Source organism: Neoarius graeffei, chromosome 4 (genome assembly GCF_027579695.1).
Source record: "Neoarius graeffei isolate fNeoGra1 chromosome 4, fNeoGra1.pri, whole genome shotgun sequence".
Taxonomy (NCBI): domain Eukaryota; kingdom Metazoa; phylum Chordata; class Actinopteri; order Siluriformes; family Ariidae; genus Neoarius; species Neoarius graeffei.
In genome coordinates, this window is record NC_083572.1 from 3,018,601 (window position 1) to 3,045,544 (window position 26,944).

At 43.6% G+C, this 26,944-nt stretch overlaps 1 protein-coding gene across 2 annotated transcripts in view; it reads left to right on the forward strand.

Annotated features, from left to right (window-relative positions):
• Positions 1 to 1,598: 1,598 nt before the first annotated feature.
• Positions 1,599 to 26,944, forward strand: part of LOC132884260 (membrane-spanning 4-domains subfamily A member 8-like) — a 33,707-nt gene continuing 8,361 nt past the window's right edge. For both annotated transcript variants that reach the window (XM_060918078.1, XM_060918079.1), the window contains exons 1-7: positions 1,599 to 1,659; positions 2,243 to 2,368; positions 4,699 to 4,809; positions 4,894 to 4,950; positions 9,561 to 9,692; positions 18,831 to 18,932; positions 20,228 to 20,275. In XM_060918078.1, the coding sequence (XP_060774061.1) occupies positions 1,618 to 1,659; positions 2,243 to 2,368; positions 4,699 to 4,809; positions 4,894 to 4,950; positions 9,561 to 9,692; positions 18,831 to 18,932; positions 20,228 to 20,275 (618 nt within the window). In that variant the 5' untranslated portion in view covers positions 1,599 to 1,617. The remainder of the gene's footprint in view (positions 1,660 to 2,242; positions 2,369 to 4,698; positions 4,810 to 4,893; positions 4,951 to 9,560; positions 9,693 to 18,830; positions 18,933 to 20,227; positions 20,276 to 26,944) is intronic.

Here is a 26,944-nt window from a genome sequence, read left to right on the forward strand (position 1 = left end):
TGTGTGCGTGTGTGAATGAGCTGAAAAGCCACAGATATCATTAAAAATAAAAGAGTTTCTGAGAACTCAGTTCTGGCCTGCCATGCTTCTGTGCTCCACCCACCTACTCTGGTTCTACAGTCATTTTCTCAGTTATATTCTTTAACATGGTGTATTTGTTTGTTTCATAGTGTAATGTGTTTTTTTTCCCATACAGACAGTCCAAATAATGATTTGGGTGGTGACTTTACTGTTTGGAATTGTGCTGCCAGTTGGCTGGAATGTACCCATTTCTGTTATGAGTGGAATTGTATACTGGGGCTCTCTAATTGTAAGCTCTGAGTTTATAAGTTATGTTAATATGACTAATAATAATAATAATAATAATAATAATACGTGTTTATGGTGCATGTGCAAGAGTTCACTTGGCACGTGCTGTCCACCAGGGGGTGAGGTATTGTTTTTGGTCGGGTTTCTTTGTTTTTTGTTAACAATATTATGGGAAAACGGCTGGACCAATCTTCATTAAACTTTCAGGATAGCTGGGCATTGTTCTCAAATTAAAAAAGAAAAATTCTCCAACATTTTGGGGGTCGCCTTGTGATGACCTGGCGACTTGTCCAGGGTGTACCTTGCCTTTCGCCCGTAGTCAGCTGGGATAGGCTCCAGCTTGCCTGCGACTCTGTAGAACAGGATAAAGCGGCTAGAGATAATGAGATGAGATGAGATTTTGGGGGTCATCTGGTCAAGGTCAAGGTTTTTGTGGCTACTGTCTCATATATGTAAGTTTAACAGTTGCGCACTGCGCATGCACATACACGTGTTCCTATTAAAATGGCCGGTGAGTGTATACAATTCGGTTCACTGTTCAAAATAAATGGACTAGACTAAAGAAATCACTTTCAGACATGTTTATGCTTATTACAAAGGGAAAGTGCATTCCACTGAGCTCTAGCGTCAGGCCATTTCCAGGAAATAATGTATTTCAGCCTTGGTTCAGAGGTTTCAGTTTCGAAAACTGTAAGAGTAGAATAATATAAAGTATAAACACTTGGTATATTTTACTTCTGTGATTTTTAAATTGCTCATTTTTGGATTACGCTTCATTTTTGTGGCGAATGCCACATAGAGTAAATATATATATGCTGTATTTACTGTATGGACATGGGATCAGAAAACTATTTTATTTATAATCAGGAGCCACATGGGCCCATAGGGGACCAATTTTTTTTCATGATATCTTCCTTCATATTCATCATAAGTGCTAATGGGCGAGGTTTGCTGTGCCTGGCAACATATTATTATTATTATTATTATTATTATTATTATTCAGTTTGATGTGGAATATTTAATGCTTGCCGATTTGAACTTAAAATGCAATACAAAAAATAAATAAATTAATTAAATCCTCAACCTCAGGGGGAGCACTGATGTTTTCAAATTGTGCTGTCACGGTAACAGTAACTTGGGACGGGGCAGTTTTTGACATTATGGCTCAATAAATATGAAGCTCATGTAGTTGCATCATCCTGTGAGTCACAGTCATATAAAATGGTGTACGAATGATGGTCTATAAAAGAGAGGTCATAAATCTATAAATAAAACCCTCTGCAAGTGAACCATTACCCAGACCAGGAGATGCCACTGAGAGGGGACGAAGCTGAGAGTCATACAGTTCAGGTAAAGATTAAAAAAACATACTACTACTACTACTAATACTACTAATAATACAAATAATACTAATACTACTACTACTACTACTACTACTACTGCTGCTACTACCACTACTACTAATAAGAATAATAACTAGAAAAGCACTCGGAGAGCGCAGACCTCTGCCCAGCAGCTCATCTCGCAATGATAAAGAATCCTTAAAAAAAAATCCATGATCCAGAAGGTGATCCGGATCACTGCCAAAATTTAATGGATTGTTACTTGCGCCCAGTCACACCTCTGGAAAAAATTTCAGAGCAATCCGTTCATAACTTTTTCCGTAATGTTGCTAACAGACAAACCAACCAACAAACAAACCAACGTTACCGAAAACATAACCTTCTTGGCGGAGATAATAATAAACTTTAAGGTGGAAAAATCCAAAAGTCTTAAATCATGTCTTTACAATAATCCACACCTTATGGTACTCTGTATGATTGAGTTTTTCTGTGGACATCAGATTACCTGAAAAATAAATAAAATTTCCATGCAATGTTTGGTGATTAATGAAATTATTCTGCTTACTGATTGTGGGATTTTTTTTTTCCAGTTAAAATCAGGACAAAACCCACAAATGGCAGCTGTTGGACAACCTCTCCCACCAGGCAGTAACATGACAAACACCTCACTGCTGCCAATTCACCGGTTTCTGGCAGGTCAGCCGAAAGCACTAGGGGTAAAACACGCCATTGTTTACTCATCATTATCATCATCATTCTTATTGAATAATTGTATCAGATAAAATAAATCATGCTCAATTAAATGATCATTTGCATTTTAGTTTTTCTTTCACTCAAATTCATGACACACATTAAAATCATTTCCATGGCTCCACTTTGTGTCTGGTTTGTGACAGATTCATATTTGAGAGTAACTTCAGAGAGTTTATATCCACACTGATGCTAAACAAGTGCGAGTTTGATCATAACTCACTGTGACGATTAGTCACTTTAGAAAGTGATTCTCCTGCTAAACCTGTACTTGAGGGATGGATTGATATGCAGGTCTGAGCAGGAGCTGTGTATTTGCCGTAGTTTGATGTTAGTGATGGGTGTGACATGTTAAAATGGTGGGAAATCTTCTCTGTAGTGCTGGCATTCACACTGTAAAAAAAGAATAGTCGAGAATACTTGAAATTTCAAGGCAACAGTCTGCATTAAGAATTTTATGTTTTGCCAACGATGTATGCCCATGATAATCCAAACTATGATAACACTGTTATCTTTATTAAGAATTCTTAATTAAGTCAATTTTCAATTCCTCATTCTGCCAACATAGATTTCTCTTTTTGCTGAACAGTGGGATTCACAGTAGTACAAAAAGGCAATTGAGGTTCTCACAATTTTTGGGGGGGCTTTTTTTTGGATAGGACAGTGTAGAGACAGGAAATGAGCAGAAGAGAGAGACAGAAATGACCTCAGGTCAGAATCGAACCCGGGTCCCCAAACTTATGGTATGGCGCCTTATCCACCTGAGCCACAACAACATGATCTTCAACCAGAGAGAGAACCACATTGCCCAGCCCTTGCATTTGGGAGAGGAAACCCCGTGTCTTGGTCATTAAGAGCATGCGCTGAATAAACACCTGTGGCAATTATGTATTTTCAATTCAGATTATTCACTATTGCATATTTACACATCATTGAGGTGCACCCTATCAGTTTGATGTGGATTTTTCTGTTCCTTAATAATTATTCATATTTTCTTGTCCATTCAATTGTGAATATGGAATTACTTGAACAAAGCATAATTCTATTTTTTAGAATTATCCACATCAAGAAAAATCCACATCAAACTGATAGGGTGCACCTCAATGATGTGTAAATATACAATAGTGAATAATCTGAATTGAAAATACATAATTGTCACAGGTGTTTATTCAGCGCATGCTCTGAATGACCAAGACACGTGGTTTCCTCTCCCAAATGCAAGGGCTGGGCAATGTAGTTCTCTCTCCGGTTGAAGTTCATGTTGTCGTGGCTCAGGTGGATAAGGCGCCATACCATAAACCCGGGGGCCTGGGTTTGATTCTGACCTGAGGTCATTTCCTGATCTGTCTCTCTTCTGCTCATTTCCTGTCTCTACACTGTCCTATCCAAATAAAGGTGAAAAAAGCCCCCCCCCAAAATTGTGAGAACCTCAATTACCTTTTTGTACTACTGTGAATGCCACTGTTCAGCAAAAAGAGAAATCTATGTTGGCAGAATGAGGAATTGAAAATTGACTTAATTGAGAATTCTTAATAAAGATAACAGTGTTATCATAGTTTGGATTATCATGGGCACATCGTTGGCAAAAACATAAAATTATTAATGCAGACTGTTGCCTTGAAATTTCAAGTATTCTCAACTATTCTTTTTTACAGTGCAGAACACAGGCACTGTGTAGTGTCATGTCTCTTGCTTTCATTTCTGTGGAAACGAGACCTGAGCAGAGGACATGGGTTATCAGGAGGTTCTTATTGTTGTCTCTATGATAAGTCCACAGAGAGATCTCATCTCATCTCATTATCTCTAGAAGCTTTATCCTGTTCTACAGGGTCGCAGGCAAGCTGGAGCCTATCCCAGCTGACTACGGGCGAAAGGCGGGGTACACCCTGGACAAGTCGCCAGGTCATCACAGGGCCGACACACAGACACAGACAACCATTCACACTCACATTCACACCTACGGTCAATTTAGAGTCACCAGTTAACCTAACCTGCATGTCTTTGGACTGTGGGGGAAACCGGAGCACCCGGAGGAAACCCACGCGGACACGGGGAGAACATACAAACTCCGCACAGAAAGGACCTTGCCGGCCACGGAGCTCGAACCCGGACCTTCTTGCTGTGAGGCAACAGTGCTAACCACTACACCACTGTGCCGCCCCCATTTATTATTATTATTATCCCACAACTTTTTCCATAATAGCCATTTATTTATTTATTTTTATTATTTTTTAAAATATTTACCTCCCACCCAGAGATGTCACTATAATGTTTTTCTGTTTCTTTCCTCCTCCAGGTCGTCCAGATCATGATCGGATTGGTAACGCTTCTATTCGGGATTGTGTTGCTGTGTGACTATGCCCCAGTTTCTGTTATTAGTGGAAATGTTTTTTGGGCCTCAATAGCTGTAAGTGTACAATTAATAATAATAATAATAATAATAATAATAATAATAATAAGTATTATTGTGTATTTCTTTTCCTTCACACAGTACATCGCCACTGGCTCTCTGTCTGTTGCGGCAGAAAACAAACTTCATCCCTGCATGGTACGTAAACCTCATCAGTTCAGTTCAATAAAAACAATGAAATCAATCATACTTTGTAATTTGTCACACATGCTTAGCCTGATTAAATGTCAAAAGTGGAACCATGTCACCTGGCGTGATTTTGACCTCTGTGGCCTCCCAGACTCTGTACTTCTTCTTTCGGCTTCTCCCATTCATTAGGGGTCACCACATCAGATCTGTTCTGCATATTTGATTTGGTATAGGTTTTTTGACCAGATGCCCTTCCTGACACAACCCTCCCCAATCTCTCCGGGTTTGGGACTGACACTATCCCTGCACTGGCTTGTACAACCCCAGTGGCTGGGTGGTTTTACTTAATCTGCATGTCATTGGACTGTGGGAGGAAACCAGAGCACCCAGAGGAAGCCCACGCTAACACGGGGAGAACATGCAAACTTCACACAGAAAGGCCCCCATCGGCCATGAGTTTCGAACCCATAACCTTCTTGATGACCACTGCCCCACGGTGGTGCCCACATCCTAGACTCTGTGCACTTGTTTATTTCCCTTTCATTATCTCCACATGGTCAATACTCACTCTGCATCCTTTCTTCTACAACTCGATTTCAAAAAAGTTGGGACAAAGTACAAATTGTAAATAAAAACGGAATGCAATAATTTATAAATCTCAAAAACTGATATTGTATTCACAATAGAACATAGACAACATATCAAATGTCGAAAGTGAGACATTTTGAAATTTCATGCCAAATATTGGCTCATTTGAAATTTCATGACAGCAACACATCTCAAAAAAGTTGGGACAGGGGCAGTAAGAGGCTGGAAAAGTTAAAGGTACAAAAAAGGAACAGCTGGAGGACCAAATTGCAACTCATTAGGTCAATTGGCAATAGGTCATTAACATGACTGGGTATAAAAAGAGCATCTTGGAGTGGCAGCGGCTCTCAGAAGTAAAGATGGGAAGAGGATCACCAATCCCCCCAATTCTGCGCCGACAAATAGTGGAGCAATATCAGAAAGGAGTTCGACAGTGTAAAATTGCAGAGTTTGAACATATCATCATCTACAGTGCATAATATCATCAAAAGATTCAAAGATTCATAGAATCTGGAAGAATCTCTGTGCGTAAGGGTCAAGGCCGGAAAACCATACTGGGTGCCCGTGATCTTCGGGCCCTTAGATGGCACTGCATCACACCCCAATTCCAAAAAAGTTGGGACAAAGTACAAATTGTAAATAAAAACGGAATGCAATGATGTGGAAGTTTCAAAATTCCATATTTTATTCAGAATAGAACATAGATGACATATCAAATGTTTAAACTGAGAAAATGTATCATTTAAAGAGAAAAATTAGGTGATTTTAAATTTCATGACAACAACACCTCTCAAAAAAGTTGGGACAAGGCCATGTTTCCCACTGTGAGACATCCCCTTTTCTCTTTACAACAGTCTGTAAACGTCTGGGGACTGAGGAGACAAGTTGCTCAAGTTTAGGGATAGGAATGTTAAACCATTCTTGTCTAATGTAGGATTCTAGTTGCTCAACTGTCTTAGGTCTTTTTTGTCGTATCTTCCGTTTTATGATGCGCCAAATGTTTTCTATGGGTGAAAGATCTGGACTGCAGGCTGGCCAGTTCAGTACCCGGACCCTTCTTCTACGCAGCCATCATGCTGTAATTGATGCAGTATGTGGTTTGGCATTGTCATGTTGGAAAATGCAAGGTCTTCCCTGAAAGAGACGTCGTCTGGATGGGAGCATATGTTGCTCTAGAACCTGGATATACCTTTCAGCATTGATGGTGTCTTTCCAGATGTGTAAGCTGCCCATGCCACACGCACTAATGCAACCCCATACCATCAGAGATGCAGGCTTCTGAACTGAGCGCTGATAACAACTTGGTTCGTCCTTCTCTTCTTTAGTCCGAATGACACGGCGTCCCTGATTTCCATAAAGAACTTCAAATTTTGATTCGTCTGACCACAGAACAGTTTTCCACTTTGCCACAGTCCATTTTAAATGAGCCTTGGCCCAGAGAAGACGTCTGCGCTTCTGGATCATGTTTAGATACGGCTTCTTCTTTGAACTATAGAGTTTTAGCTGGCAACAGCGGATGGCACGGTGAATTGTGTTCACAGATAATGTTCTCTGGAAATATTCCTGAGCCCATTTTGTGATTTCCAATACAGAAGCATGCCTGTATGTGATGCAGTGCCGTCTAAGGGCCCGAAGATCACGGGCACCCAGTATGGTTTTCCGGCCTTGACCCTTACGCACAGAAATTCTTCCAGATTCTCTGAATCTTTTGATGATATTATGCACTGTAGATGATGATATGTTCAAACTCTTTGAATTTTACACTGTTGAACTCCTTTCTGATATTGCTCCACTATTTGTCGGCGCAGAATTAGGGGGATTGGTGATCCTCTTCCCATCTTTACTTCTGAGAGCCGCTGCCACTCCAAGATGCTCTTTTTATACCCAGTTATGTTAATGACCTATTGCCAATTGACCTAATGAGTTGCAATTTGGTCCTCCAGCTGTTCCTTTTTTGTACCTTTAACTTTTCCAGCCTCTTATTGCCCCTGTCCCAACTTTTTTGAGATGTGTTGCTGTCATGAAATTTCAAATGAGCCAATATTTGGCATGAAATTTCAAAATGTCTCACTTTCGACATTTGATATGTTGTCTATGTTCTATTGTGAATACAATATTAGTTTTTGAGATTTGTAAATTATTGCATTCCATTTTTATTTACAATTTGTACTTTGTCCCAACTTTTTTGGAATCGGGGTTGTACAACGAACCAATGAGATCATGAACTCTGGGCATTGTTAATTTGCTTTTTTTTTTTTCAGATATAGCTCTGAAAAATTGGCAAGAACAATCCAGGGAACCAAGCAGCAATAAAAGCACCATTCTTATGGAATATTTAATAATTATTCCACGAAATCGAGTTGTACATGAGCTGATAGTCGATGAGGCACGTAGCACCAAGCTTGAGTGGAATAACTGTTTTATCCTATCCACATTCACTGGATTTTGAGAAACACAGCATTTTCATTTTTATTTTTTTGCAAATTTGATGAATGAAAACTTTATACAAAAATGTCTGACAAAATAATTTCCGCTTAGAATGTAATCAAACCGGTGAAATGACAGGAGCAATTTGCGACAAATGTAATAATAATACTAATAATACTACTAATAATAATCTCATCTCATTATCTGTAGCCGCTTTATCCTGTTCTACAGGGTCGCAGGCAAGCTGGAGCCTATCCCAGCTGACTACGGGCGAAAGGCGGGGTTCACCCTGGACAAGTCGCCAGGTCATCACAGGGCTGACACATAGACACAGACAACCATTCACACTCACATTCACACCTACGGTCAATTTAGAGTCACCAGTTAACCTAACCTGCATGTCTTTGGACTGTGGGGGAAACCGGAGCACCCGGAGGAAACCCACGCGGACACGGGGAGAACATGCAAACTCCACACAGAAAGGCCCTCGCTGGCCCCGGGGCTCGAACCCGGACCTTCTTGCTGTGAGGCGACAGCGCTAACCACTACACCACCGTGCCGCCCGGTTGTTGTTATTTACAGTAGATAAAAATCATGTGTGTTCGTTGTCATCCGTTCTCACACAGTACATTATACAGTATCCAGTACTACAGTTCTCGAGTCTAGTCACTTTTTTCTCTATTTTTTCTTCTTGTACCTTTGCTTGGTTTCCTGGTTTGTTATTACAGATCAGAGATTGCTCTTTATCTCTGCGTGATCACTGATCCGAGTAATGTTCTGACATTGATTATGAGAAAAGCTCAACTAAAACCACACCTTTCTCCTCAGTTCTCCTGGTTGCAGTTAATGATTCACCAGTCTATGGAACATTTTTAGAGAAGATTAGATTCAACTTTATTGTCGTTGTACAGACTACAGGTATAAAGCCAATGAAATGCAGCTCGCATTTAATCAGAAGTGCAAAATGCAGTATCATTTGCAGATAAGTGCCAGCAGTAAGTACGGAAGCATAGTAATGCTATCTGTTACAGTATATACAGTGAGGGACAGGGATTATGGAGTATGTAAGGTTGTATGTACATACTTAAAATACCGTGTAAAAAAAAGTCAAAACACCCAGTTAGGACATTTCTAATGGTTTAGACTTTTTTTTTACACAGTATTTTAAGTATATACATACAACCTTACATACTCCAAATTCTGTAAATTTGGTTTTACAAAAAATTATTGACATATGTAAGAGAGATAAAGTTTCACAAATGTCATTAAGATTAAAAAGTTCCATATTATGATACTTAAAACACCCAGTTAGGACATTTCTAATGGTTTAAAGTATCATAATATGGAACTTTTTAATCTTAATGACATTTGTGAAACTTATTTCTCTTACATATGTCAATAATTTTCTGTAAAACCGAACACCTTTTGAGGCACGCACACACACACACACACACACACACACACACACACACACACACACACACACACACACACACAAAACATAGATGGGGTTTTATTTATTTAGAATGACAAGCTGATTCCTGAACACAGCTTTTCAGTCGAAAGTGTTCCATGAGCTATGCTGTGTTTCCTCTCTGCTGTAGGTACGGGCATCGCTGGGCATGAATGTGGTCAGTGCTGTATTTTCAGCAGTAGGCATTGCTGTACTGATAACGGACCTTTTCTTAATGTATTACTGCAACTATTCCTATTACGACTACTGCTACATGTTTCAGGTGAGTTTTATTACTTCTGATATCTGACATGGACTCATAAATAATTTAGACACATTCGTTTTAAATGGTTATGGTTAGTGTAACCTTTTAAATTATTTAGACATGAGTGTTTTACTGGGAAATTCACCATTCGCCACTCGTATTTTTCATCTGAGCTCCATCCAAGACATGGAGAACCAAAACTGTGACAAATCTCTATATGTCACTCATGAGGAAGTCGATGATAAATTTTGTTCTGATAAGTTTGGGACCTTTTTGTTTGTGTATGTGTTGATATAATAAAAAGAAAATCACACGTCGGCTTGAAGATGTGAAGTTTATCTTCTCATGTTGAAAAACTCCCATTTTTCATACAAAATCCATCACAAATCTGAGTGACATATTTAAATAATATTGGCTGGCTTTTTTTCGTGGTCTATCAGATATATTCCATTCAATGAGCATGATACCGAATGAGTCAAAGACGAGTAGCTGAATGGAATATATCTGATAGACCACAAAAAAAGCCAGATATTATTATTATTATTATTATTATTATTATACATACACATTCCTTTTGGGTGTTCAACGCATCTTTCTCTTTCAAAATTCTCTCAAAATCTTCCGAATTTTTTAAACAAAGCAAACCTGGCAGCCATGTTTGTTTACAAATTGTCACAGTCGCTCGCTAGAGTGGAAGTTTTACATCTCCGATGTGTGACGTCATGTTTTTCTTGACAACCATGCAATATCGTAAACCATATTCAATGATCATTCTCCATTGGGTAGAGTGATGTAATGCACATAGGATAAGTGATATGCTAACAATATTGCATGCTATCAAACCCAATGAATGAAATTTGCTCAAAGGGAATAGAACACATTTTTATTCTATGGAAAAAGTGTCCTGTATGGATAATAATTCCCGATATTTCTTTGTGATGATGTCACTCATCATGTTTTCCCACTGACTAGATGGTGAACCGGTTCAAAATTAAAATTCTTTTGATTAACTTGTGTTTTGTTTTGTTTGTGTGTGTGTGTGTGTGTCCATATAATACACTAAAGAACATTACATGGTGACGTGAAGATATGAAGTTTATTTTCTCGTGTTGAAAAACGGGTCATTCCATGCCAAATCAAAAAATATCTGACAAATTTATGCTCGACCATCTCAGATTTCAATGAAATTTGGAGGGCTTTGAGATACTATTAAAAGAAGTTAATCCCCCAAATTTGAGCTTCCTATCTCCAACAGTTTCAGAGATACAGGCATTTGAATTTTTCGATTTTTTTGCATTTTGCTCAAAACATACATATTTCAAAGTGCAATATATTCTTTATTATGCAAGATAGAAACCTAAAATTTTGCACAGAGAGACTCAATGTCTTGTAGTTCAAGCTTCAACTTAGAATTTCAATGGTCATTATATATTAGATGGTGATTTTAACAAGGAAATTAAAAGGAAAAATTTGCATTTTTTTGCATTTTTAATTCATTCTGGAAGCTTGCCTGTGGCAGTAATGCTTAAACTAAGAATGTTATTCAAATCTACACAGAAATATCTACCAATTTCAGTTTTACCAAGTCTCCACTGTTCCTAGTTTGTCTGTAATAGGGTTTTGAAATTCGCCGATTTCTAAAACATGCCATTTTCAGTAGCAAGAAATCCAATGTGGGATAGCAGTTAGGAACTTGTAAATTTTTTCAGTAATCCCCAAGACCCATATTTTATATTTCCAAATTTTTGTTCTCTGTCTCTCAAGTATTTTTAAACTACAGGGGTTTAAAAAATCCATTTTCACCAAATTCGAATTTTTGATATATTTTCATATAACTGATATTTGAGGGTTAATAAATGCTTCAATAAGGCTCAAGTAGGTTAGGAGACATGTTTCTTCCTCAATTTTAAATAAAATTTCAATTAATGCTCAGTATTAATTATTTGTAAATTGATTTTAATCTAAGACTGTGTAACATTAGCATGTTATCATTAATTAATAAAATTTCATTTTAGAACGTAAAGTTTCTTCTACTCGTTGCAGCTTTGCTTTGCCATATGCAGCTTTCTGTTTGTGGCTATACTTGGCAATTTTCAGTGGAGAGCAACCAATTGACACAAGGCTTTTGTCATGTTAGGACTGGGACTGTTTTGGCCTCTAGAGGCCGCTGTTATGTTTATCTTGTCATGGTTGTTTTGGCCTCTAGAGGCCGCCACTGTGTTTTGTGTTTGTCTTGATTGCCTGTTTCCTGCCCCGCCCTGTTCCTTAATTAGTTTGTGTATAAATACCCCTCTGTTTGTTCCCCTAGTCACAGAGTCTTTATGCCATGTTGTCTAGTGCTAGTTTCCTCTGTCCCACGTATCTTGCCTGTGCCCTTGTGTTTTTGATGTTTTTGCTTTCTTTGGACTTTGTATTTTTTGATCTTCTGAGCGTTCAGCATTTTTGCCTTTCCTTTTGTTTTTTGGACTTTGAACCTTTGGATATTTTTATTTTTGGTCATCTTCTGAGCTTTTGGATTTTCTTTTTGTTTTTTCCATCGGATTGTAAATATTGTAAATAAACTGTTTTTTGATACTCTACCTACGCCTCACGCCTCTGCATTTGAGTCATCCCCCTGGTGGCCTAGTGGGGGTTTGCTGGATTATCACACCAGCAACCCGGGTTCGAATCCCAGCAAAACCCTAACAGAAAGACTCCGTCATGACTGACTCAGCAGAGGCTGCTTCAACTGTCTACCCGGCCAACCTTCAGGGAATTATGGCAGCTCCGACACGCTTCGGAGCGACCATGGATGCTCATGGACAAACACTTGCGAGCCAACGTGAGGCCCTTGCTCGCCACGAGGTACTGCTTCAGCAAATTGGGAGAACCCTGGCACAGTTGACTCCTCTGCCCGCATCTCCTGATCCATCTGCTTCCGCTCCAGTGCCTCCTTCACCTCGCGAACTCAGCCTTCCTGCACCACAGAGGTATGACGGCAAGCATGGTGAGTGCCGGGAGTTCCTTACCCAGTGCCAACTCACCTTTGAGCTTCAGCCTACCACCTACACTACGGATCGCTGCAAGATTGCCTTTGTGATAACCTTGTTAGCTGGTAAGGCACGAGCTTGGGCAACGGCCATTTGGCAGAGACAGGGACCCGAGTGCTCTGATTTCAAGCTGTTTATGGAGGAGATGCTTCATGCCTTTGATCAGGCAGACACCAGTAAAGATGCAGCCAGGAAGCTCATGTCCATCCGGCAAGAAGGAAGCATCACGGACTACGCCATTGCATTCCGGACGCTCGCAACAGTCAGCGGATGGAACGAAGCAGCCCTGGTTTCAACCTTTCACCATGGTTTGTCTGACCCCATCAAAGACGGCCTGGCCTCTATCGGGTGACCTCGAAACTCTGATCTCACATTCTACTCATCTTGACAACAGGATTAGAGAACGCCGCCAAGTCCTGAGTCTCCCTGGCCTCACTGCATCAACTTGGAGCCCGTCTACCTCCTCCAGTAACTGTCCAGAACCCATGCAAGTGGGCCGTACTCGCCTCTCCGCATCTGAGAGGGAGCGCAGAAGGAGGGTGCTGCATCTACTGTGGCAAGCCTGGCCACTTCCGAGCATCATGTCCCGAGCTCTCGGGAAAAGGACCGCCCTGTCCAGCCGAGGGAGGGTTGTGATGGGGCCTACCCTTTCTCCCGAACTCCTTGGCCAAGGTGTCTACATTCCAGTCTCCATCTCCTGGGGTGAGTCCGTCCACTCTTGTCAGGCCTTGTTAGACTCCGGGGCGGCTGGAAACTTTATGGATGTTCACTTCGCCCAAAGTATCAATGTCCCGACTGCACCTCTTGAAGTCCCACTGTCTGTGTCTGCCCTGGATGGCCAAGCCTTAGCTGACGGAAGAGTCACCCAAGTAACTTCTCCAGTCTTCCTCCTGTCTCAAGGTCACAAGGAAGAAATATCCCTGCACCTGATTCCTTCACCAGAGTTCCCAGTTATTCTAGGTCTTCCTTGGCTTACCCGCCACAACCCTCGTATAGACTGGGTCACGAGCCAGGTTGTGGAGTGGGGTCCTGCTTGCTATGCCTCTTGTCTGCTCTCTAGCTCTCCTGTATCTCCTGCCGACCCTCCTGATCTCACCGAGTTATCTCAAGTTCCCACAGAGTACTGGGATCTTAAAGAAGTATTTAGCAAGAGCAGGGCCGCCATTCTTCCTCTGCACTGTGCCTACGACTGTGCCATTGACTTGCTTCCTGGGGCTACCCCTCCTCGCGGCAGACTGTTTTCCCTATCTCAGCCAGAACGCAAGGCCATGGAGGAGTACATCAAGGAAGCCTTGGCCTCTGGGTTCATTCGACCCTCCACCTCACCCACTGGTGCCGGCTTCTTCTTTGTTGGCAAGAAGGATGGGGGGCTCCGGACATGTATTGATTATAGGGGTCTGAACAAGATCACTGTACACAACCGCTATCCCCTTCCGCTGATGTCTACAGCATTTGACCTGCTCCAAGGCACCACTGTCTTCACCAAATTGGACTTACGGAACGCATACCACCTCATCCGTATCCGACAGGGAGACGAGTGGAAGACGGCCTTTAACACCCCGTCTGGGCACTACGAGTACCAGGTGATGCCCTTCGGACTCACCAACACACCAGCTGTTTTTCAGGCCCTAATCAACGATGTCTTGAGGGACATGATTAACCTGTACATTTTTGTCTACCTCGATGACATCCTAATCTTTTCCAAGACCGTGCAGGAGCACCGCCACCATGTCCGCCAGGTTCTCCAGAGGCTGCTACAGAACAATCTGTTTGCTAAGGCCCAGAAATGCGAATTTCATGTTCCCGAGGTCTCCTTTCTGGGTTTTATTGTACGGACAGGCCAACTCCAGATGGATCCAGCCAAGACCCTGGCCGTCCGGGACTGGCCCACCCCCAAGTCTGTCAAAGAGGTTCAGCGGTTCTTAGGATTTGCTAACTTCTACCGCAAGTTTATCAGAAACTTTAGTTCTGTAGCAGTGCCCATATCAGACCTCACCAAAGGGACAGGTGGATCATATGTCTGGTCTCCTCAGGCGGAAAAGGCATTCAAAGACCTCAAGCACTGCTTCTGCATGGCATCCATTCTGGTCCTCCCGGACCCTTCGCAACCCTTCATCGTCGAGGTGGATGCCTCGGACAGCGGCGTCGGCGCGGTCCTGTCTCAACGCTCGGAAGGAAGGTTACACCCCTGCGCATACTTCTCCCACCGCCTGAGTTCTGCGGAGTCCCGGTATGATGTGGGGGATCGAGAACTGCTAGCAGTTAAACTGGCCCTTGAGGAGTGGAGGCACTGGCTGGAGGGAGCGCAACATCCATTTTTGGTCTGGACGGACCACAAGAACCTGGAGTACCTCCAGCAAGCAAAGAGACTCAATCCATGACAGGCTAGGTGGGCCTTATTTTTCAGTCAGTTTGACTTTACCCTATCATACCGCCCCGGCTCCAAAAATACCAAACCTGATGCGCTTTCCAGGCTGTTTGCTCCCACCAACAGGGAGAGCAAAGTTGGGCCTATTATCCCCGTGTCCTGGATTGTGGCCCCTGTCCGCTGGGGTATTGAGGAGGCTGTCCGACGAGCCCAACGCCAGGACCCCAGTCCTGGGATGGGGCCACCGGGCCTCTTGTATGTCCCACATCAAGCCCGGGCCAAGGTTCTCCAGTGGGGTCACTCGTCCCCTCTCACCGCCCACCCGGGAGCTCGAAGGACCCTGGATTTTTTGAGAAGACGCTTCTGGTGGCCTAGCATGAAGAAGGAAGTGAGGTCATTCATCCTTTCCTGCGAAGTGTGCACCAGAAGCAAGAACCCATGACAGCATCCCCAGGGTCTCTTGCATCCTCTGACCATTCCCCGGTGTCCCTGGTCCCATGTGGCAGTCGACTTCATCACGGGTCTCCCTGAGTCACAAGGTAACACTGTCATTTTGGTTATAGTTGACAGATTCTCCAAGGCCTGCAGCTTTTTACCACTGTGCAAGCTCCCTTCTGATCTTGAAACAGCTAAACTATTGTTTAATCATGTCTTCCGAGTCTTTGGTCTCCCACAGGATATCGTCTCTGACCGGGGGCCCCAGTTCTCCTCCCGAGTGTGGCACGGGTTTTGCAAGGTCAAAGGAGCCACTGCCAGCCTCTCCTCTGGGTTCCACGTCCACATATGCCCCTGCCCCTAGGAATTCCCCCCCCACACACATCTTCCAGGGTCAGACTGTGTTCACCGTGCATCGCCTGCTTGACTCCTGCCGGGTCCGCGGCGGGCTTCAATATCTGGTAGATTGGGAGGGCTATGGCCCTGAGGAATGCTGTTGGGTCCCCGCCCAGGACATTTTAGATAAAGGACTGTGCCGGGACTTCCATACGGCCCATCCGGATCGCCCTGGGAATGTCAGGAGACGCTCCTGGGTGGGGGTCATGTTAGGACTGGGACTGTTTTGGCCTCTAGAGGCTGCTGTTATGTTTATCTTGTCATGGTTGTTTTGGCCTCTAGAGGCCGCCACTGTGTTTTGTGTTTGTCTTGATTGCCTGTTTCCTGCCCCGCCCTGTTCCTTAATTAGTTTGTGTATAAATACCCCTCTGTTTGTTCCCCTAGTCACAGAGTCTTTATGCTATGTTGTCTAGTGCTAGTTTCCTCTGTCCCACGTATCTTGCCTGTGCCCTTGTGTTTTTGATGTTTTTGCTTTCTTTGGACTTTGTATTTTTTGATCTTCTGAGCATTCAGCATGTTTGCCTTTCCTTTTGTTTTTTGGACTTTGAACCTTGGTGATAGGAAGCTCAAGTTTTGGGGATTAACTTCTTTTAATAGTACAACCCTGATTCCAAAAAAAGTTGGGACAAAGTACAAATTGTAAATAAAAATGGAATGCAATAATTTACAAATCCCAAAAACTGATATTGTATTCACAATAGAACATAGACAACATATCAAATGTCGAAAGTGAGACATTTTGAAATGTCATGCCAAACATTGGCTCATTTGAAATTTCATGACAGCAACACATCTCAAAAAAGTTGGGACAGGGGCAATAAGAGGCTGGAAAAGTTAAAGGTACAAAAAAGGAACAGCTGGAGGACCAAATTGCAACTCTTTAGGTCAATTGGCAATAGGTCATTAACATGACTGGGTATAAAAAGAGCATCTTGGAGTGGCAGCGGCTCTCAGAAGTAAAGATGGGAAGAGGATCACCAATCCCCCTAATTCTGCGCCGACAAATAGTGGAGCAATATCAGAAAGGAGTTCAACAGTGTAAAATTGCAAAGGGTTTGAACATATCATCATCTACATTGCATAATATCATCAAAAGATTCAGAGAATCTGGAAGAATCTCTGTGCGTAAGGGTCAAGGCTGGAAAACCATACTGGGTGCCTGTGATCTTTGTGCCCTTAGACGGCACTGCATCACATACAGGCATGCTTCTGTATTGGAAATCACAAAATGGGCTCAGGAATATTTCCAGAGAACATTATCTGTGAACACAATTCACCGTGCCATCCGCCGTTGCCAGCTAAAACTCTATAGTTCAAAGAAGAAGTCGTATCTAAACACGATCCAGAAGTGCAGACGTCTTCTCTGGGCCAAGGCTCATTTAAAATGGACTGTGGCAAAGTGGAAAACTGTTCTGTGGTCAGACGAATCAAAATTTGAAGTTCTTTATGGAAATCAGGGACGCCGTGTCATTCGGTCTAAAGAGGAGAAGGACGACCCCAGTTGTTATCAGCGCTCAGTTCAGAAGCCTGCATCTCTGATGGTATGGGGTTGCATTCATGTGTGTGGCATGGGCAGCTTACACATCTGGAAAGACACCATCAATGCTGAAAGGTATATCCAGGTCCTAGAGCAACATATGCTCCCATCCAGACGGCGTCTCTTTCAGGAAAGACCTTGCATTTTCCAACATGACAATGCTAAACCACATACTGCATCAATTACAGCATCATGGCTGCGTAGAAGAAGGGTCCGGGTACTGAACTGGCCAGCCTGCAGTCCAGATCTTTCACCCATAGAAAACATTTGGCGCATCATAAAACGGAAGATACGACAAAAAAGACCTAAGACAGTTGAGCAACTAGAATCCTACATTAGACAAGAATGGGTTAACATTCCTATCCCTAAACTTGAGCAACTTGTCTCCTCAGTCCCCAGACATTTACAGACTGTTGTAAAGAGAAAAGGGGATGTCTCACAGTGGGAAACATGGCCTTGTCCCAACTTTTTTGAGATGTGTTGTTGTCATGAAATTTAAAATTACCTAATTTTTCTCTTTAAATGATACATTTTCTCAGTTTAAACATTTGATATGTCATCTATGTTCTATTCTGAATAAAATATGGAATTTTGAAACTTCCACATCATTGCATTCCGTTTTTATTTACAATTTGTACTTTGTCCCAACTTTTTTGGAATCGGGGTTGTATCTCTGAGCCCTCCAAATTTCATTGAAATCTGAGATGGTCGAGTATAACCTCTTGTTGATTTGGCATGGAATGACCCAAAGATATCACTCATCCGCTTCACTCGCTCATGATATATCCATTCACCACTCGAAGATAAACTCCATATCTTCACACAGCTGTGTATTATCCTCTATATAGTTTGGCTTTATTCATAGGAAACAAAAAAGCCCAAATATTTAGTCTGAACCCCCAGTCGTTACCTCCGCCAACTTTATTGGAAGAGGTTATGTTTTCACCTCTGTTGGTTTGTTCCTAAGGTCACTTAAAATGTACTGAATGAATTTTGATGAAATTCTAAGGAAAGGTGGGTCACAGGCCAAGGAACATTTGACTAAATTTTGATGTAAAACCAATATGGCTTGGAGGATGTATACACTCTACCGAGCGCCCTTCTAGTTTTAACAGTGCTGCCATCATAATGCTAGTTTGCTTGTTAGTTGATGAAATTTTGATGCACATTTGTATTTTTTTGTATTGTCAAATTAATGAATTCTGTCCTACTTTCCTCTTTTTGTCCTCATTAGGACATTTCTGTTGTATTTCATTGATGTGAAACCCAATAAAATCCCACTTACTTTCTAGGAATAATTTGAAATCTTGACAGGAGCTCAGTGAATTATTATTAGAAACAGAATATCCATCTGAAACCTTGAATATATTTTTATTTACACCATGTATCAGTTACGGTCCAAAGCGATCAGTGGAGTGCTGCTGGTTTTCGCGATTCTTCAGTTCATCATCTCCATCTTCATCTCAGTGTTCGCCTGTCGGTCTGAACCCATGGTAAGAATCGAATCGAATCACATCACATCACATCACATCACATTAGTGTCAAAATGGAGGTGATACAGGATATGTGTTATGGAATTTTTTTTGTGGTTAAAAGCCAAGTAATCATTGACCTGAGTGCTAGTTTATTGACCAAGTGGGACTTTGGAACCTTTTCAACCTCTAAATGGGAAATAAATCCACTTGAAGATCCTTCCAGTTTGGAATTCCCATTTGGAAACTTGGAATTTTTTAAGGTCTCAGGTTTCGTTTGTGTTCTTCATCTTAGTGGATTTTTAAAGGCAGACTGCCTTTCAGCTTTTTTAAGTGTCGGTCATAAAAAGAATTTTGACACCCAATTATTTTTGTTTAGTGAGCGAAAGCTACTGAATTCAAATCACAGACTTCCAATTTTATTAGTTTTTTTAAACAGAACAATTAATGAATTAAAAGCCACATGGCCATAAACTCTCTGCCATTTTTTCCTGCTTCCCCATGACCCAATTCAAGATACTACGTTATGCATCACATGGTGGGCTTTCCCCGTTCACGCAAGGCATTTTGGGATACAAATTTGAAACAGGAGAGAAAAATGGAGGACGTGAGTGTGCGAATGAAACGTGAAAGAGCGACTACAGTAACGGAAAGAAAGCAAGAAGAAAAGACGTTATGTTATATACGAAGGAAAGGAAACGCAGGACCAAACTAATATATATGGGTGCTCAGCGAACACCTCGGTGTGATCAGCTGTTCGTTTAGTGACAGAATGATGGAACTGTCAGTGCACGCTCAAAGGGAAACCTGTAGATGGCAGTAATGCAACACTGTGGATGCCAGCTGCCGTAAAACCCAAAAGAAGAAGAAGGTAAACCTGCGCATGCGCACACAGACTTCCTCTGTCTGCTTGACTGCGCGAAGCGAGCGATTTTATGCACATTATTTGCTTTAATCTCCTCAAATTAAATAACTTCCCAGCCACAGAATGGCCTGATATTTTGTGAGATATTACAGAAATAAACAGATATCACAATCACCACATTTCAGACGGAACTAAATTTCACTGATTTTATGAAATCAAAAGGCCGTCTAGGTTTAAACTCTCCACACAATATTTTATTTTAATTCTGTTATCTAATATCAGCCAAGTATATTGAACTGATGATAACACTATCTATAAATGAGATAATATCTAATTACACATTCATACTGTACACACAGCTCCTCAGATAAAGCCAAATACAGAGAAACGGTTTCATCAGGACTAAATGTAAACTTCACATATCTCTCTCTCTCTCTCTCTCGTTTACAAGATGCCGATTGCTGCGTATTCCAATCAGGCTGCCACTGTCAACTCACAGGTAAGTGAAATCTATTTATCTGTGTGAAAAAACAAAACAGAACAAGACACAACATATGTTTTGGCACCACAAAACCCCCATATAGTCATGCTATGTTCATGTGATTGTTTTTTTTCTTCCTTTCTGTACCATTAAATACACCAGAACAATGAGGAAGACTTACTTCGACCACCAAAAAGGTGATTGGGTTCCGATAACATCACCTCTTTCTGGGCTTGAACCTGCAGGTTTTCTGTGTGGAGTTTGCATGTTCTCCACATTCCTGTATGGTCCTCCTCCAGGTGCTCTGGTTTCCTCCCCAAGTCCAAAAGACATGTGGATTAGGTCAACTGGCTACTCTAAATTGGCCAGAGGTGTGAATGGTTGTTTGTGTCTCCATGTAGCCCCATGATAGATTGACGACTTGTCCAGGGTGAACCTCGCCTCTCACCTGAGGTCAGCTGGGATTGGCTCCAGCTCACCCACCACCCTCAGTAGATCAAGAGTTACACATGTTGGATGGATAACAGCACTTCTCAGAGTATTTTTTTCCTCTTGTACCCCAGCATTTTTGCCAACAATTACAATTATTTGGTTTGTTAAAGAACAAATAACTAGTCTTTTTATCCATCTGTTGTTGCATTTAATGTTATGGGATGTCAAGGAAAGACGTTAGTTCCTGTTCTCACTGAAAAAGTCACTCGCTCAAAAGCCTCACTTTTTCTCTCACTTGTAGTTAAGAAGACAAAATAAGAAAAAAATAAATGCAGCTTGTCTTATTACTAAAAAACTGCAAAATATAAACTCATCTGCCCTGAAGATGCTAGAAAAAGTTACACCTTTAACCCTGAACAATATAAAGTGCTGACACTTGAGACTCCTTCCATAAATGTTAGCTATACGCATTTCCTGACAGAAGACTTCACTGTATCAACCATTACACATATTTTTAAATCTGTTTATGTGGGTCTTTCACTGTACAAGTCCCTGTGAATGATCTGTTACTATAGCAATGAAAACATAATTAATAATAAAGCCGCAAGTGTCAATGAAGGGCCCGAGCACCTCCTGTATATCAAATCTGGCATGAATCCAACAAACTGCCGAGGAGGAGAACGTCAAAATGTAACATGTATCAAAACGCACAAAACCAAAGATAACTAACTTCCTATTGAGTATGGGTAACAATGTACATTCCAATTTTGTTCGTCTTGGGGCACCCCATACACCGACAAAATTTGACACAGAGAGGTGAAACTATATACCGGGCAAAAGTCTTAATGACATGTGGAGGCTCTATAGAGTCCCCTGGACACACCCGGGGCCAATCCTCTATTACTGAGTAGCAGTGGCCAGGACTGATGGGTGTACCAACTTTCATGAGTTCTCACCCATGGGAACCACCTCAAAAATGGCCAAGTATTGAAGAAAAAAAAAAGAATCCTTAGGAAAACAATAGGGCCTTGCATGCTGTAGTGGACACCAGAGGCTGCACATCTCTGATGCTCGGGCCTGAATAAAGATGTGGGTTGCAGCTGCACTGCTGTCAAAGCTGCTGTGGTAGAACATTAATCGTCACCCTTAGATCAATCTGAAATCTTAATCTGAAACAGTCCAAAGATACAACAATACGACAGTGTATAAATATTCTGTATTCCAGTTACCTTGGAACTCAGAGCTGGGAATGACGTCACACCCAAGTTCCAGTACAACAAGTTGGGAAATTGATACCAGCAATTAGCAATACCAGTTTTATCCATTTTTCGCAAAACCAGTTGATAACAATGCATTAAGCAGCATTTTACGCATACAAACACCACTGTAACATGTCTACAGATAGAAGTTGGACAGTACTGTGTGTATACTGTAACTGAGTTAATGAGTCACAAATAAGACAGAAGTGCTAATAAACAGTATATTACAACAGCTTTCACAACTGTTCACGCACAGAGCAGCCATCTTGGATTTTGAAGTCGGGGTTGCTGAGGTTACTTTCTGAGTCAGAAAGCTAACTTCAGGGGGCGTTTCAGTTGACATTTTTGACTTGGAACCTAGAAATCCCAACCTCCCAGTACAAATAGAATGCACCAATCGACAAACTTATAATTGAATAACACAAAACAGGTGAACACAGTAGGATAACAAGGACAGGATGGGAGCAGAGAGGTACTTCAAAGCTTTTATTTCCAAACAGAATTCAAATAAGCACTAGCTTACTGACAAAATCTGACTTTGTTTAGCATCCACTCACAGTGCAGGGGGGGCAAGTAGCAAACCTTCATGTGGTGCTCCCTCGCAGGAGACCAATTACTACACAACGTGCTTACTGCAATAGCTAATGGTGGTAAAAGGATAAACCCTTGGCCCCAAAGATGTCAAGGCTGAAGATTGCCAGCTTTAACTCAGAAGGTCTTTCACTGACAAAGGCCGAATTACTGACTGGACTGAATGCTGATATTTTGTGCATTCAAGAAACTCACAAGGATGCCGTGCCACATAAAAACCCTGGCATAGAACTAGTGATATATCATCCAAGTCCTGTACATGGCAGCACAGTTTATGTGCGTGATAAGTCCATAGCCACTAAAACGAATGACTTCTCTGCCCACGGCATTGAAATACTGACTGTGGAAACCAAAGACATCAAGGTGGTTTCCGTCTACAAACCTCCACCGACTCCTTTCGTTTGGCCATCGGAATGTGACCTAACTGATAAAGTCTGCCTAGTAATAGGGGACTTCAACAGCCACAACACCCGATGGGGCTACTATGATACCAACTCAGACGGTGAGGCAGTTGAAGAATGGGCATTAAATAATGACATGACTTTACTACACAAGGCAAAAGATAAACCTTCTTTTATGAGCGGGTGCTGGCGATGTGGATACAATCCAGATCTGGTGTTTGTGCCCTCTAGACTTGCACAAAACTTGGAGAAAATGGTTGAAAACCCTATACCAAGGTCACAAAACAGACCGATTGCAGTTAACACTAAACCCGTAATTCGACCTGTAAAATCAAGGAACCCTATTCCTCAATTTAACTTCCGCAAGGCAAATTGGGAGAACCTCACCACGGAACTCAACGATAAAATACAGTTGTTGGAACCTCATCCCAACAACTATGACCAGCTCCAATCCCTTGTTTGGGAAACTTCAAAGAAGCATATCCCAAGAGGATGCCACAAGTCCTACTGTGGCAACGGGGGCATGGTCAAGCGTCGGTCTGTGACCGGAGGGCAGAGTCAGGGAAGGTAAGTGGCAGAATCACTGTACCTGATGTCTATTAACGTGTGTTTGTGTGTCTCCCCCAGTGACCATGCCCTACATAAGGGGAGAGAGAGTAGAGGAAAGGAGCTCTCTCCCCAACCAGACAACTGGTGTGTGTGTGTGTTTCTGTGACTGGGAGTGTTTGTATGACAACTGAAAAGTGTCAAAATAAAGAGTTTTTTGAAACTCAGTTCTGGCTTGCCGTACTTCTGTGCTCCACCCACCCGCTCCAAGTACTACAGTGGTGCTGAAACCCGGGACGGAGCACAGAGAAGAACAGCCCATGGAGTCCTCCCCCTTTGCAGACCTGGTCCACGTCCTCGCCATGGCCCAGCAGAGCCAGCACCAGGTGCTAGTCGCCCTCCGGAAGGAGCAGTAGCAAAGGTTCAAGGCCCTGGTGCTGGCACAGCAGGAAGATCGACAGGCATTCTGGCACCTCCTCGTGTCGGCGAGGTCCACCACCTCCACCACCACGGGCCCTTCCTACCTCACCCTAACAAAGATGGGCCCGCATGACGACCCCAAGGCCTTCCTCACGCTCTTTGAGCAGGCAGCAGAGGCCTCAGGCTGGCCGGTGGAACAGCGCGCGGCACGCCTCCTCTCCCTGCTAACGGGTGAGGCGCAGCTGGCCGCGCTACAGCTCCCCACCGACAGCCAGCTGGTCTACGCAGACCTCCGCCGGGCCATCCTCCAGCGTGTGGGGTGCACCCCCGAACAGCACCAACAGCACTTCTGCGCTCTGCGCCTGGAGGAAGTCGGCCGGCCGTTCGCGTTTGGCCAGCAACTCCGGGACGCCTGCTGGCAGTGGCTGAGGGCTGACAACCGCGATGCCAAGGGAATCGTCGATCAGGTGGTACTGGAACAATTCATCACCCGACTACCCGAAGGGACCGCGGAGTGGGTCCAGTGCCATCGCCCGGTGTCGCTGGATCAGGCCATCGAGCTGGCAGAGGACCATTTGGCTGCTGTTCCGACGGCAGGACAGCAGATCTCCTCTTCTCCCCTCTCCTCTCTCTCTCCCCCTCCTCTTCTGTGTCTCGACCTCACCCCGTTCCCCCATCACGGAGGCGGGGGCCGGCTCCACCCCAGCTGGCCCACTGCACCCGCGGTGCCCTCCCATTTCCCACTTCTGTGTTTGTCTCCTCACCCCCTCAGGTGAGTGAGCCCCAGAGCGCCAGTGCAGAGAGAAAGCCCAAGCCGGTTTGCTGGCACTGCGGGGAGACGGGCCACCTCCAGCAGCAGTGCTCGGCAATGGAGGTGGGCGCGGTGGTTCGGATCCCTGACGTGCCAGGAGCCGCCCTCAATCGGGCCGGAGCGTATCGCATACCGGTGAGTATCCAAGGGGATACATATCAGGCATTGGTGGACTCTGGCTGTAATCAGACCTCAATCCACCAAAGCCTGGTGCAAGACGAGACATTGGGGGGAGCACAATTGGTGAAGGTGTTGTGTGTGCACAGGGATGTTCACAACTACCCTTTAGTGGCGGTCCACATTTTTTTTCGAGGGGAAAAATTTAGTGTAAAGGCGGCGGTTAATCCTTGCCTTACCCACTCGATAATTTTGGGGACTGATTGGCTGGGATTTCGGGAGTTAATGAGGCATTTAGTGAAGAGTGGGTCCTGCCTTAGTTCAGCAGGGGGAGGTCCCGGTGTGGCATTGGCGGGAGCAGCTGTCACAGAGCCGTCTACATCATCACCACATCAGAGTGAGGAGCTACAGGCTCCTCCTCCTTCTCTCAGGGAATCCCTTGTGGATTTCCCATTAGAACAGTCACGAGATGAGACTCTGCGGCATGCATTTGACCAAGTGAGAGTAATCAATGGCCAAACGCTCCAGCCAAACGCCACCCCGTCCTTCCCCTATTTCTCCATTATGAGAGATAGATTATACCGAGTGATGCAGGACACTCAGACTAAGGAGCCGACTATACAGCTTTTGATTCCAAAGAGCCGCCGGGAATTAATATTCCAGGCGGCTCACTTTAATCCCATGGCTGGACACTTGGGGCAGGATAAGACACTAGCCCAAATAATGGCCCGGTTCTATTGGCCAGGGATTCACGGCGATGTCCGTAGGTGGTGTACGGCATGCTGCGAATGCCAGTTAGTAAATCCAGCGGCCATTCCAAAAGCGCCTTTGCGCCCTCTCCCATTAATCGAGACCCCGTTCGAAAGAATTGGGATGGATCTCGTCGGGACATTAGAAAGGTCAACACGAGGGTACCACTTTATTTTAGTTCTGGTGGACTATGCAACGCGATACCCGGAAGCAGTGCCTCTTCACAATATCTCAGCATGCAGTATTGTGGAGGCGCTCTTCCGCGTCATCTCCCGAGTCGGAATCCCCAAAGAGATTCTGACTGATCATGGCACTTCGTTTATGTCACGCACACTGAGCGAACTGTATGGGTTATTGGGAATTAAGCCGATCTGCACCAGCGTTTATCACCCACAAACAGACGGTTTAGTCAAATGGTTCAATCGCACACTCAAGAACATAATTAAAAAATGTGTTCGCGAAGATGCACGTAATTGGGATAAATGGCTCGAACCCTTGTTATTTGCAGTGCGAGAGGTCCCATAAGCCTCCACGGGGTTCTCCTCATTCAAATTATTATATGGGCGTAAGCCGCGCGGCATCCTAGATGTACTGCGGGAAAATTGGGAGGAGGGACCTTCCCTGAGCAAAAGTGAAATTCAATATGTTATTGACCTGCACACAAAACTCCACACACTCACACACCTAACCCAGGATAATTTGTGGCAGGCCCAAGAATGGCAAACCCACCTGTACGACAGGGGTATGCGCCTTAGGGAGTTCGCACCTGGAGATAAAGTACTCGTACTGTTGCCCACATTGAGCTCCAAAATGATCTCCAAGTGGCAAGGACCCTTTGAGGTCACACGGTGAGTCGGGGATGTCAACTGTAAGGTGAGGCAAATGGACAGGGGTGGGGCGCTACAGATTTACCACTTCAATCTGCTCAAACTCTGGAACGAGGAGGTCCCCGTGGCATTGGTGTCGGTGGTTCCGGAGAAGGCGGAGCTGGGGCCGGAGGTTCAAAATGGAACATTGACATCGCATACCTCTCCGGTCCCCTGTGGAGACCACCTCTCCCCAACCCAACTCGCGGAGGTTGCCCAGTTGCAGACTGAATTTTCGGACGTGTTCTTGCCCCTGCCCGGCCGCACTAACCTCATAAAACACCACATCGAGACGCCCCCGGGGGTGGTAATGCGCAGCTGCCCTTACGGGCTACCCGAACACAAGAAAAAAGTGGTTCAGAAAGAACTCGAGGCCATGCTTGAAATGGGCATTGTCGAGGAGTCCCACAGTGACTGGAGCAGCCCGGTGGTCTTGGTGCCCAAGGCCGACGGGTTGGTCTGGTTCTGTGTAGACTATAGAAAAGTCAACGCGG